Genomic DNA, 13,167 nt, shown 5'->3' with positions numbered 1-13,167 from the left:
TATTTTTAACATGATCACTCTCAAATAGACCAATTCATGGGCTGGGCTTCGGGCCCAATTTTACATTGTCTTGGGCTCGGGCCCATTAGAATTTTGACAAAAGTCAAACCCGAGCCTAACCCATGAATATGTCTACTCCCAAACATGGCCATAGTATAGATGATTCGGCTGGTGGATTTATGAATCATTTGATATTTCTGTTTCTTCTTATTTTTAGCCATTTCTGTTATTAGTAGTAAATAATTCTCATTTATAACATTTATTTTATTTAATATAATAAATATACAACAATTATATATATTATTATTATCTATCTTACATTTTTATTCTTTGATTTATGACATGATGGAAGAGAAAATCCATTTCCAAATAGACGAAACAAAAAATTGTAAATCTCGCTGAATCATGGTCTTACTAGTTAATTAACCAATTAGATAATTCAGTCCATGAGACTCGGCAAATAACCAGGTCCTAGAAGTGTGGGCACGAGTTTGCCCTGACGGAAGCCGATCTCGTCCTAGAAAACTCATTTGATCACCCTTCATCGGTTGAACCATCTTCTCCCGTCCGATCCAGACAGACAACGTTGAATAAATCCCGAAAACCCGAACAGAAATTCGTAACGGTACCCCTGTTTCTTCCTGGGTCCCACTCACGTTTAGCGGCCTTGGACGGAGGGGTCTGACTCCACGTAATCAAATTGACGAGCTTGTTTGCTTAGACTGCACTGATTGAGTGATTGGGCTACCCGAGATTTGTTTTAACCAAAACCCATGTAAGATCCACGTGTAATACGGAAAATCCAGGTTGGTCTCCTTTCAACTTGTCGCAAGAGTCCAAACAGTCCCTACAACAAAAGGTCCAGATCCGAGAAAATCTCTTCACTAAAAGACAAAAGTGCCCTCACATCAGTTCATGCTCAGCACAGTGCCAAACGTGAGTTATTTGTTGAAAAGTGAAGGGCATTTCATGCCTTCCCACCGCTCCAAGCCGACATAAGAGGTGCGGTGTACCACTTATCAGGTGAAAAGACTAAAATACCCATAAAAGGAAGGGTATCTCCGGTCATTTTACACAGGAAGGCGAATCCTACAAGAAAGTTCCACAATAAATAAACCTTTTCCAGATGCCGAATATACCCTTACATAATGGGTTGGTTGGAGAGTGAGAAGGAATGGCACTTTCGTCCAATTGAGAAAATTCTCGTTCGGTTGGAGACTTGAGAGGCAACTCGCGGGGGGGTCTCTGGTTGTTAAAAGGGAGTTTCAGAGACGGAAGAGGAACCCATCGATCTGTGAAGCCAAAACCCAACTCCTCCATTTTGCCGTTCTCGTGTCTTCTCGTCCTAGTCTCTTTAATTTTTGAAGAACTGACTAATTTCACGTATGAGCTGGTTTGATAAGCTGCGTTGTTCGTCGAATTCCAGCAACTTTGTTGCCGGCCTTCTGATCTTTATCCTTTATCATTCCTTCCAGTTAGTTTCTAATTTCTTGATTCCTATACACCCTTGAACGCTTTTCAATCTTTGCTGTTTTCTGGTTTTTATAATGAAGCCCAAGGAATCGGTCTGCAACGGTTTGGTTGATGGTTAGTTGAAGTTTTTCTTCCGATTTTGGATATTGGATCTTCGTGTTTTGTGATTTAATGCGTGATGTATCTACTACTATCGGGATTGTTTTGATCTAGTTTGTTTGGACACTCGTATTGTTTTTTTTTTTCGTTCTCTTTCCTATTTCTATGGCTGTAGCACACATGGGCTTGTTCTGTGGGAATTGTTTCTAAGAAGGTTACTTGATTATCTTGGCTAGTGCTTGGAGAAATATGGAAGATGCACATTTGTTATAATTATCGGAATTGTAGAGTTTATTTGATTTGTATTAGAACATTATTGGCTTTTTTTCTTTTAAAAATCTTTTTTGGTCAATGCTTGAAAAATGTTGTAGACTTGTCGTCCCCTATTCCCTGAAGCAACTACTTTCAACTACCAGAGTAGAAAAATGTAGAAAGGCAATAGTAACAACTGTAGAAATGGTGAATTTCCATGTTCTGTTTTATCAGAATCTTGATATGAATGTTTATTTTTTAAGAATGCCAGCCTTTTGTTTGTTCCTTTTCGGTTTTTATATTAATGGTTCCATCTTGATATTAGTATTTATTTATCAGAATTCTTATCTTCTGTTTTATTAAGAATGCTAGCCATTTGTTTGTTCTTGCCATTAATGTTTGTTTATTAGGAATAGTTTGTCTTTTCTTTTTTATTTTCTCTAGCCTCCCCCTTGATTCCTCAAAAAGTTTTTCTTTTGGGTGATTAATTTTACTGGTCTTTTAGAAGAATGGTAGATGCATCTTTGGCAGCTTTCTTAGATTGGTATTTTTGGTGATGCCTTTAGTACTTTTTTATTGGAAATTTTACTTTTTCGTCAAAGTTGGATAAAATGGTGCCCTAAGTATACAAGTTGGATACGGAACCGATTATGAAGAATATAGCTAAAAATGCTCAAGCACAACTGTCTTTTCCCTCTTCATCTGGCTTATTTTATGCCAATAGCATACTGTATCATATACAAAATGAAGTACTCTGGGCATTACATTTGAAACTTCTAAAGACAGTATTACTAGTAAAAGGGCAATACATGATGGAATAATAAGGTTACTCAGTTTGAACTTATGAGCCATCCATGGGGTCCCTAATCTAATGGATGACAGGAACAAGGGTTGCCACGTAGCACAGACATTTTGACTCTTGGCAAACATGAGGAGGTTGAACTTACTTCCTACACATCTTTTTATTCATATCACAATTTTTAACCTATCTATGCAACTTCTCATCCAAGAACCTTCAGTTTCAAAGAGGTCACCAGAAACAAATTTGTTTAGGAGAAAATTTCACTACCAATCCATTAAATGTCAGCTTATAATTCTCTTTTTATTTATAAACAAAATTATATACAAGAGAATAGTTAGTTAATTATGACATTTAGTATTTACGAAGATGACTCTATGAAATATATATATCTTGACTCCAGAGTTTCTCTCATGTTTCATAATTTATCTATCACTAAACCACTTATTGATTGCGGGCTAGTTATACAGTTGTACTATTAACGAACTTGTGGCTAAATCTTCTTTCAATATCCATACAATGAGTTCACTTTGTATTTTTCCCGATTAAAATAAATGACAAAAAAAATTGAATTTTGGTATGTGCTGTATTGGTTATAAGTTCTCTGTTTCATTTAACTTCTATTCTTTATTTGTTTGTATCTTATTCTTTTAGATCAATTTTATTCAAGCATGAAATCTTAAGATATTTAGTTTTCCTATCTTTAGGAACTTTTGTCTCACTTCTTGAGAGGCAACAACTTTCCTCTCCTTCGGTCATTGTAATAGGTGGTGGGATTTCGGGAATAGCAGCTGCTCGTTCTCTCTTTAATGCATCTTTTAAGGTGACTGTTTTCCACCTCATATGTGTCTCTTCTAGGTGATCGGGTTTATTTTTTCCACTTTCTTAACTGACTTAATGTTCTAATCATGTATAGGTTCTCTTGCTAGAATCACGGGATAGACTTGGTGGTCGTATTCATACTGACTACTCATTTGGTTGCCCTGTTGACATGGGGGCATCATGGCAAGTTCATATTTCTTTTGTTACTACTTGTGCTGTCAACCTTAGAAATGTCTCTTTCTGGCCATCATATATATATATATATATATATATATATATATATGCATTCATGTCCATGTTGCAGTAAGGAAAAGACATAAAAGACGAAGAAAAACAAGAAAAAAAAGTTGTTTTCTCTATATATGTATTCTAAATTTTGATTGATTCAGGTTACATGGTGTTTGCAATGAGAATTCCTTGGCACCACTGATACGTTGTCTAGGACTTCCACTGTACCGCACTAGTGGTGATAACTCTGTGTTATATGACCATGATCTAGAAAGGTAAGTTTTGTCACACCTTTCATGCTTATTGTCCATTTCTCAGTCATAGATTTTACATCCCAGAGACAGCTGATCAAATCAGTATTCTCATTTATTTTACATGGGATAGACTAATTTCTGAAATTATTAACCTGACTCTTCCAGAAACCCATTACCTTATTTTATTTTTTTCTTTTTCTTTTTTTTTTTTCTTTGGAGTGGCTACTTAATGAGAACTTTATTTTATTTTTATATTTTTAGTTGGGTTGGGATTGTTTTTTCCTTGACCTAGCCCAAATTTCTTGCCTCTGTCCTATTTATTTCTTTATTATTAATAAATGTGTATAACTTGCTATTCCTGCTGGTTTATATAAATAACCCTAAATATAGCTTCACTGTTCGCTAACCCTAGTCATGCCATATGATAACGTTTGAAGCATCACCAATCTCACATCTGGGTATGGTATTGCAGTTTTGTGCTTTTTGATGTGGATGGCCATCAAATTCCTCAACAGCTGGTCATTGAAGTTGGAGAGATATTCAAGAAAATTCTCAAAGAGGTTTACATATTTACTTTAAATTAACTTGTTATGTTAACAAGTTACTTTTCTATACCTTTTCTCAAAAAACCTCTTTACTTTAAATTAAATTTTATATCCACTTGTTATGCTACAACTTTGATTGTGCTTCAATAGCTATTAACAAATTAATGATGAATTTCTTGAGCACTCCAGACGGAGAAAGTAAGGGATGAACATAGTGAAGACATGTCCATTCTTCAGGCCATTTCAATTGTTTTGGATAGGCATCCACATTTAAGGTCCGGAGAAATAATTAAATGTGCCCCATGCCTTCACTTTTTTCTATTTCCTAATCCAGATGTGGGAGAAATTGATTTTACTGATGCACACTAATATCCTTTTTGTAGACAAGAAGGACTTGCACATGAAGTCATGCAGTGGTACATATGCAGAATGGAAGCTTGGTTTGCTGCGGATGCTGATATGATCTCACTAAAGACCTGGGATCAGGTACGTGGCATCTCTGAGTTGTTAATGTTGTTGTTATCTGAGTAGGGAGTCTTCTTTCTAGTAGTTCATCATAGATTTAGGTAGCTGGATCTTTTATGTTTGCCCCTTAGTTGTAAGTCTCACCTTATACCGTTCAATAGTGTCATCTGCATAACACTTAATGGTATACACCCATTGACAACCAATTGGTTCCTTCCTCTCAAGCTAGTCGACAATCTTCCATTTATTGTTCTTAAGCAATGCTTCCATTTCAGTTCTCATAGCATCCCTCCATTGAGGTTTTGATAATGCTTCTGATATAGTTTTGGGGTAGGCTGAGGAAAAATAGTGGCTAAAACAGAAAAGGAAGAATCTCCTTTTTCAATTAAGAAAAAATAGATAGAAAATAAGAGAAGATTCAGATCACAAGGAAGAGAGATGAGAAAAAAATAGGGTTTTGAGAGAAGAGAAATGTAACAGCCTCCCAGCCCCATAATTGTGTTTTATTAGTTCTAATCATAATTGAATGCAAAATTACAAGAAGGCCCTTAGTAGGGTGGCTGCTAGAATAAACAAATAAAAAGACTTAGGCCTATTAGAATAAAAAAAGAAAAACAGAGAAGCACCAAAAAGTTACATATGGCTTAATAGATTAACATTATTTTTGGGGTGCATCTGTTAATTGGGGAATCTTCCATGTAGCCATATGGTTTTCTCTCTCTCTCTCTCTATACATAACTGTACAAGTTTTATTAAGCTCATAAGAATGAATAAATTATATAGGCTGTGCACCCATACCAATCTCACTGATCTGTGGTTAGATTTACTCGTATCACAATTTAGCCCTATAAAAATCTGTGTTGTTCATCCCTTGTTTGGCTTTCCAGTCCCTTCACTGTTGTTCTTTACCCATTCTACTACTAGCCTTGAATTGAGTTCCACTAGTATATTCTCCAAGTTGAGTGCTTTAGCCACTCTCATCCCATGTAAAATTGCTCTTGTTTTATCTGTCACCAAGCCACTTTGGCCTATTGGTCGTGAGTATAATGCTATTATGGTGCCATGCTCATTTTGGAAACACCCTACCAATACCTGAAGGTCCTGGGTTCCCTATTGAACAACCATGAAAATTCAGCTTTATGTGGTTGTGACCTGGTGACTTCTAAATTGGTTGTGGACTTTACCTGGATGTCAATGATGCAGCCACCCAAGACCATCCTCTAAGGATATCATTAGTGGAAAACATTTTGGTCCCCACATATTCCTCTCATTTCTCAGTTAATGGAATTTCTCACCTGGATGAAAGAAGCCATTCTTTGGGGGAAATTACTAAAAGTTGGAACATTAACTTTGGGTGGCTAGTACACAACTTGGTCAGAACTGCAATACATGTGGGATACTGGGATAATTTTGAATTGGGTTAATCATCAAAAATAAATAAAGAAAAGAAAAAAAACTGAACATATTTAACATGGCAAGTTATTGAGATAAATTTTAAAAACATAGCATTGCAATTGCATGATTAAACATACAAAGAAAATTTACAACCAACAATTGGAAAAAATAACATTTGCTGAAAAGATTACATTTCAAAATTATTATTGTTGTTTTTTTATAAAAGGTGACTTTGATTATAAAGGATTAAAAGTGGGTTCTATTACAAGAATAACAATGTCATGTAAGCCCCAGATTTTTACAGACATGCACAAAGACTTGGAGGAAAAGGGGAGAAAGGGAAAAAGAAAGGATCTCTTTATTTAGAGAGAGAGGGGGGGTGGATGAAGGGAGAAGAATAGAGGAGCAACTGCTCAGAGCAGGGGGGGGGGGGCAAAGGAGGGCTAAGCTTCTATTTTCTACCCTTGTTTACTATAAAATTAGATAGCTTGCTTTTTTGCTTCAGGTTGTAGTCCTCAAACTATGGCAGTTAAACTGTTATAAAGAGTAAATGGTAACAAGCTTTTGTTACCATATATGAGGTGATATGATGCACAAAGTACACTGTATGCTGTATTAATATTTCAAATTCAATATAATCAAAGGCTGGATCTAGCCAAACGAGGCATTCATGGAGGACCTTGTTGCCAAGCTATCAGTCTGCAACTGTATTGATAACTATATTCAGTTTGGCAGAAGGATTCTTCTGTGCTAACCGGAAATAATTCAGTTCAGATTTAGGATATCTGTCTAGAAGTTTTCAATAGTCCATCATACATAATGGACTCATCAAAGATTTGATCTTTTCGAGCACTATCATCTTTAACACACTAGAGGCTTAGGAAACAAAGAGAAGATGTGTATGAATGAGATACCCAGTAACAATAAGAAGAAGAAGGATTCAATAGAGGAACTCCTGAACGTTGGTGATCTCAGATGTGCCCATATCAATGGAATGGGTGATTCATTATTTCGATGAATCATTTTTTTTTGGACAGAAGAAGATTATGTAAGCACTTACTCAAAATCTCACTTATTAGATTCCATAGTGGAAGACACCATTTTTTTTGAGGAATTGGCCATGATATATCTGATCGGTGCATATTATCAGGAAAAATGGATACAATTATACAACTTTGTAACTGCTAGTTAGTATCAGCAATAAATCTGAAGAAGTATCTAAAAGGGTGAAACTTAGATAATTGCACCATTGCATGCATGTTAGACAAAGACTCCATTTTTTCCACTTTTCAGATGGTAAATATTTCTCAGAATATAGATATGTAGGCTTGTCTAGTAAGCTTTCCTACTTGATTCAATTGGTAGAGCTTCTACTTTTTAATCAGTATACAAATAAAACAAAAAAATCTAAAATTACATTGCCACCAGAGAGATAGCTCATTTCTTGAGACCCTAAGATGACCTCATTCCTATTTTTTTTAACAGTCTTGTGATCTCGTGATGCTTGAGATGATGGACTTACACATTTAAATATCAAGTAAAAAGCAAAAACATTTTAGTCCTTGTGCTACCTCTTTTTATGAAAGAAAACCTCAATAGTTATGTGTTTTAAAAAATTATTGTTTTTGTTTAAAATGATGTTTGCTAATAAAAAGAATTGGGAATTTAAAACAAGGGACTGTGAGGGAGGGTATGTTCTGGGCAGTTTTGTAATAAAGATTACTGGGGACTCAATACCTGTTTAGGGGTTGACAGTTGTACTTAATACTGTTAATGAAGTTACCGCTTCCAATAAAAAAAATTAAAACCAGAAAGATAATATTTGATGAAACACACTCAAATTACTGGAAATTGTTTTTTTTTTTTTGACCATGCCTATTGAACAAATAAATAACTTAAGTATATCATTCTTCAGGTGTTTCTTTTTAATATATAAAAAGTGAAGTTCAATATTTTTCTACTTTGTTAGTTTATAGAAACTTCAGACATTTGTGTTGGTTTCTGTTTGGTAGAAGTAGAATATTAGTATATTCTTAAAGTCGATGTTGGTTTATTTATCTAGCAGGTAACTTGGTTGAGTATATTTTGGCAAATTTGATGCAGGAAAATGTTCCTTCTGGTGGTCATGGACTAATGAAACAAGGTTATTACCCTGTAATAAAGGCTTTGGCAAAAGATATCGATATATGCTTGAATCACAGGTATGCTTGACTTAGGAGAAAAAAATCTTGGTTATATAACAGAGGTGTTCTGTAGCTTGATCTGTATGAAATATTTGCTTTTTGTGGAAGATTTCTCTTTCTGCTAACAAATCAAGGTTTCCTCATTGTTAAAACATATCCCAGTTTAATTCATATCCTCTCTCAGCAATCTTTTGTATGCATGTAAAATATTTGGAACATTAAGGGTTTGCATATTCTCTATTTGCATTTATTGCTTTTCCTTGTATGCCACAAAGTAGGATATAGGGGTGGCAAATGGGTGGGTTGGGTTGGGTGTGGGTTGAGTACCAACCCACCCATATTGACCCATTGACCCATTGCCACCATATTTATTGGGTATTAGTGGGTTACAACCCACCTTCACCCTGACCCACCCATATGACCCATTAACCCAATGCAAATATTAAGAAAATATAAATATTATACCAAATAAATCTATAAATATAAAAAAATTACAGAAAAAGACAAAAATACAAAGAAATAATAAAAACACAAAATTAGCAAAAAAAAAAAAACAAAAACTCACAGAAAAAACAATACAAATTGCAGAAACAAGGAAAATTTAAAATATATATTTCACAAAAATAGAAATTACATAAAATACATAAATTGATAAAAATTCAAAATAAATATATTTCAACAAAAAAGATAAAACAAGAATTGTGTAAAATACCTGAAATCATAAAATTTTCAAAATTTATATATTTCAACAAAAAATAATAAATTACAGAAAACAATTCAAATATAAAAAAATCAAAACGATCATATACTTCAGATAATACCAAAAAATAAAGAAAATGATGCAATTTTAATATATAATAAAAATGTAAAAATTGCAAAAAAAATCGCCTCTGCTCTGGTTTCTGTAATTGGCGGCCATGCCATCCTAGATCTGGCCCAATGCCAGAATAAGAAGAGGGGAGAAGTAAGAATCAGAAGACCTAATCGGTGGTACCAGAGACGGCGATAAAAAGAGTAAGAAGAAGAGGGAAGGAGGAAGTAGATCTGAAATCTAGATCGGTGGTATTGGCCACCGGCGGCGATAAGAATAATAAGAAGAAGAGGGGAGGAGGAGGAAAGGTAGAATAATAGATTTGAAACTGATATCTGATACCGGCAGTGGCGATGAGAAGAGGAAGAAGAACAAAATCGGGATGGACATACCGGCGACGACAAGATTAGTGACTGAAAGTTCCTCAAAATTTTCCAGCTTCTTTTTTTAACACTTGCTTCAAACCCTAAAAGCTAATTTGGTAGATGACTAGTGTTAATTTCGACCCATGGGTACCCTCAACCCAACTCCACCCTGACCCTTTTTCCTTGACCCAAATGGGTCACTCAACCCATAATGACCCTTTACTAAAGTGGGTGGGTATGGGTGGGTCAGATGGGTTGGGGTCAAAATTGCCACCCCTAGAAGGATACCATCTACATATAGGGAAAAAAAAATGAATACAGTGGGGTAAAGTTTGAGGACTCAGTAACAACCCATTTTCTTTCACAGGTATAGCCTAATTTCTGATAGTTATCTACACTGTTTCGTTCTTCTGAATATATTTCTGTGCCTGTTATGTTATTGTGTTCTACTGGGAATTTGGATCTAGAAAAAATTTTTCCTTGTCCCTTTATACATGAATAGGAACACAAATTCTGTTACAATTATCTTTTACAAGAAATTTGGATTTAAAAATCTAACTGATTTATGCAAGTTCAAAAGCACAAACATTTACAAGAGGAAAAAGCATTGAGCATTGGTCTATTGTACTAATCATTACTAGCAGTCAGCTTTTGTTCTTATTCATTCTGTAAATTCTAATTATTTTATAAATCTTGATGAAGGGTTAAGAAGATTGCTGATTGCCATAGTAAAGTGTTGGTCACTGTTGAGGATGGGAGAAACTTTGTTGCAGATGCTGCTGTCATAACTGTACCCCTTGGGGTTCTCAAAGCCAATCTAATTGAATTTGAGCCAAGGTTACCCCAGTGGAAGGTTGATGCAATTTCTGAATTGGGTGTTGGCATTGAGAATAAAATTGCATTGTGCTTTGACACAGTATTCTGGCCAAACGTGGAACTGTTGGGTGTTGTTGCATCAACATCTTATGCTTGTGGCTATTTTCTAAATCTTCACAAAGCTACCGGTCACCCTGTGCTTGTCTATATGGCTGCTGGAAGGTTTGCATATGACATGGAGAAGTTATCTGATGAGGCTACAGTTAATTTTGCGATGTTACAGCTCAAGAAGATGCTTCCTGAAGCAACAGAGCCGGTAAGCGCTATGAAATTCAGTACTTATCTATAATTTTCTTCCTACATATGGGACATTTTTGTTTAGGAGAATCATCTCTTTTTATCAAAATTATATTCTGAAATAAAAGAATTCTTTCAGAGTTGCATAGAATGATGCTATTCATCATAATAAATTGTCTAAAGGTATGATGAAATGTTATGACTCAACTGTGTTTGGATTAGTTATTTGCAAAGAAGTCTGCTCATAGGAAAAGCTGTGGAGAAAATGTTTTCCTCCTTTTATGAGAAGTCTATGTTACCCACCTAATTACTCCAAAAAAAAAAGAAAAACAACGTATTAAATTCAGATGATTTTTCAATTGGAAACAAAAGTTCAATGCCCCATCTATAATCTACTTCTTTATGTGGACTCAATGGTAGATAAGATTATGAAATTGGATTAAATCTCAGGTTAAGAGAAAAGAAGCTGGATGATAACTTTGTTGTTTGTAAAGCTTCAAATTTGTCATTTGTTCTTTTTGCTGAATTAACCTCTTCCATAAATATTTGTGACGTTTGGTTGTATCAGTTATAATTGTATACTCAAAGATTATCTGGTTCTCTTCATTGCCATTAAGGGGTTTTGGTAGCCAATGTCATATATTGTGGAATTTGTTCTCTTTATTGTTATGTTGGTGCTTTTGGAAGGAGTGCAACAGATTGAAGAAAAGGCTATCCCCTTGATTGGTCATTGGAAGGATGGAGAGGCAGCCGATGTGGTGGTCTATTTGCTGTGCAGGGAGGCCTTGTATACATTGTTGTACATGGTTTATACTCGTTAACCATGTGACACTGTTTTATTACATGGTTCATGCTCCTCTTGTTCTTATTTGTACAATATCTAAAATACAAAAATAAAAAAGGGGGCGGTCACTCAAGAATATCACATTGTCAATCTGTAACCCTACTTAAGGAGCTGTATTTGAAGCTAGAATCTTTTGTTCAATCATCAATTTTGATTTGCAGGTGCAGTATCTTGTATCACGTTGGGGAACTGATCCCAACTCTCTTGGTTCCTACTCTTATGACGTGGTTGGCCAACCTGAGGATTTGTATCAGAGGCTTCAAGCACCTGTAGGTAACCTATTTTTTGCTGGGGAGGCTGTGAGTATGGAGCATGCAGGGTCAGTACATGGAGCTTATTCAGCTGGAGTGTATGCTGCTGGAGACTGCCGCAGGCATCTACTGAAGAACCTAGGTAAGTTGGAACTCCTCCAGCTGATTTCTTTGAGGGATGAAACTATTGAAACCACAGTTCCACTCCAAATCTCAAGGATGTAAGCTAATTGGAATCTCTTTCAATTCACAAAGCCCATACATTTCCTCTTCGTTTTGTATCAAGGATAATTGTTTGCTCATGAAGTGTCAATAACTGAAGAATTCAAGAGAAGCTCATGTCAGAAGGATTTCCTTTCACTTCTTGTAACCTGTTAAGATACTAACAAGGGAAAGAAAGAAGAAAAATGCTCTAACCGTAAGCTAAGGAAGAGAAAATCCCACTGTTCTGCTCTGCTCGGTTGAGATTATATCAAGTTTCTCACACCTAGCAAGCAGCTGGGTACATAATATTATTCACTAAATATGTTTAATTACAATTACATCCCTCAAGTTGGTGAATGTATATCATATAATCATAAATTTGTTACAATTAAAGTCAAATTGTGGGGTCTGGTTAAAGCTTCATAAACATGCCCTTACTAAGCAACATCTCTCAAACAGGTTCAAATGCAACCTGGAATATTGGATCAGAATCAACGGTGGTTCAAATCTTGTAAACAGCCTCTCTCTCCCTCCTTAGGCCCCACACATTGGTGGGAGCCTGGGGGCTGCCCTGTTTTAATTCCCATTTTATGTCTTATTATGTCCACTTACAGTTTTAGAGATGCCTAGTGGATGAGATATTGAAATTAGGCATATATCCATTTTGCGTGAATCTAAATTAATTATCCATCTGATTCAAGACCGATTGGTGACGTCGTTAATTTGGACTATTTTCATCTTGGAACAATCCTTGACCTAATAATAAAAAGATCAAAGCCTATTAGAGCATGAATCCAATCATTTGAGACTATCTTCTAAGAATCATGCAAATCAAACCACTTATTGGAATAGTTTTAGGAGGCACTCAGGCGAGGCGTTGAGCTGCATGCATCAAGGTGAGGTGGAGCCAAAACTCCTGCCCTCAGGCACCTTGACCCTCTTCTATTGCCTCTATTTTTGACATGCATATGCCTCACCGTCCTGTGTCTCAAATTGGTGAGGGTCAAGTCTCATTCTCATACAAAAAGCATTAACACCGAAAAGTAAAATAAAGAAATATTATC

At 35.6% G+C, this 13,167-nt stretch overlaps 1 protein-coding gene across 1 annotated transcript; it reads left to right on the top strand.

Moving 5' to 3' along the window:
• The first annotated feature begins 1,050 nt into the window (after nt 1–1,050).
• On the top strand, nt 1,051–12,259 carry LOC104607001 (polyamine oxidase 5). The gene is made up of 10 exons (XM_010272488.3): nt 1,051–1,587; nt 3,331–3,446; nt 3,540–3,628; nt 3,835–3,948; nt 4,400–4,487; nt 4,662–4,747; nt 4,856–4,958; nt 8,436–8,533; nt 10,394–10,823; nt 11,810–12,259. Exons 1-10 carry the CDS (start codon nt 1,548–1,550, stop codon nt 12,122–12,124), a joined length of 1,479 nt encoding a protein of 492 aa, XP_010270790.1. The 5' UTR covers nt 1,051–1,547; the 3' UTR covers nt 12,125–12,259.
• The last annotated feature ends 908 nt before the right edge of the window (nt 12,260–13,167 follow it).

This window comes from Nelumbo nucifera, chromosome 4, assembly GCF_055504915.1.
Source record: "Nelumbo nucifera cultivar China Antique chromosome 4, China Antique-T2T, whole genome shotgun sequence".
NCBI classification, from domain to species: Eukaryota; Viridiplantae; Streptophyta; class Magnoliopsida; order Proteales; family Nelumbonaceae; genus Nelumbo; species Nelumbo nucifera.
This window is presented reverse-complemented; position numbering and strand designations above follow the sequence as displayed.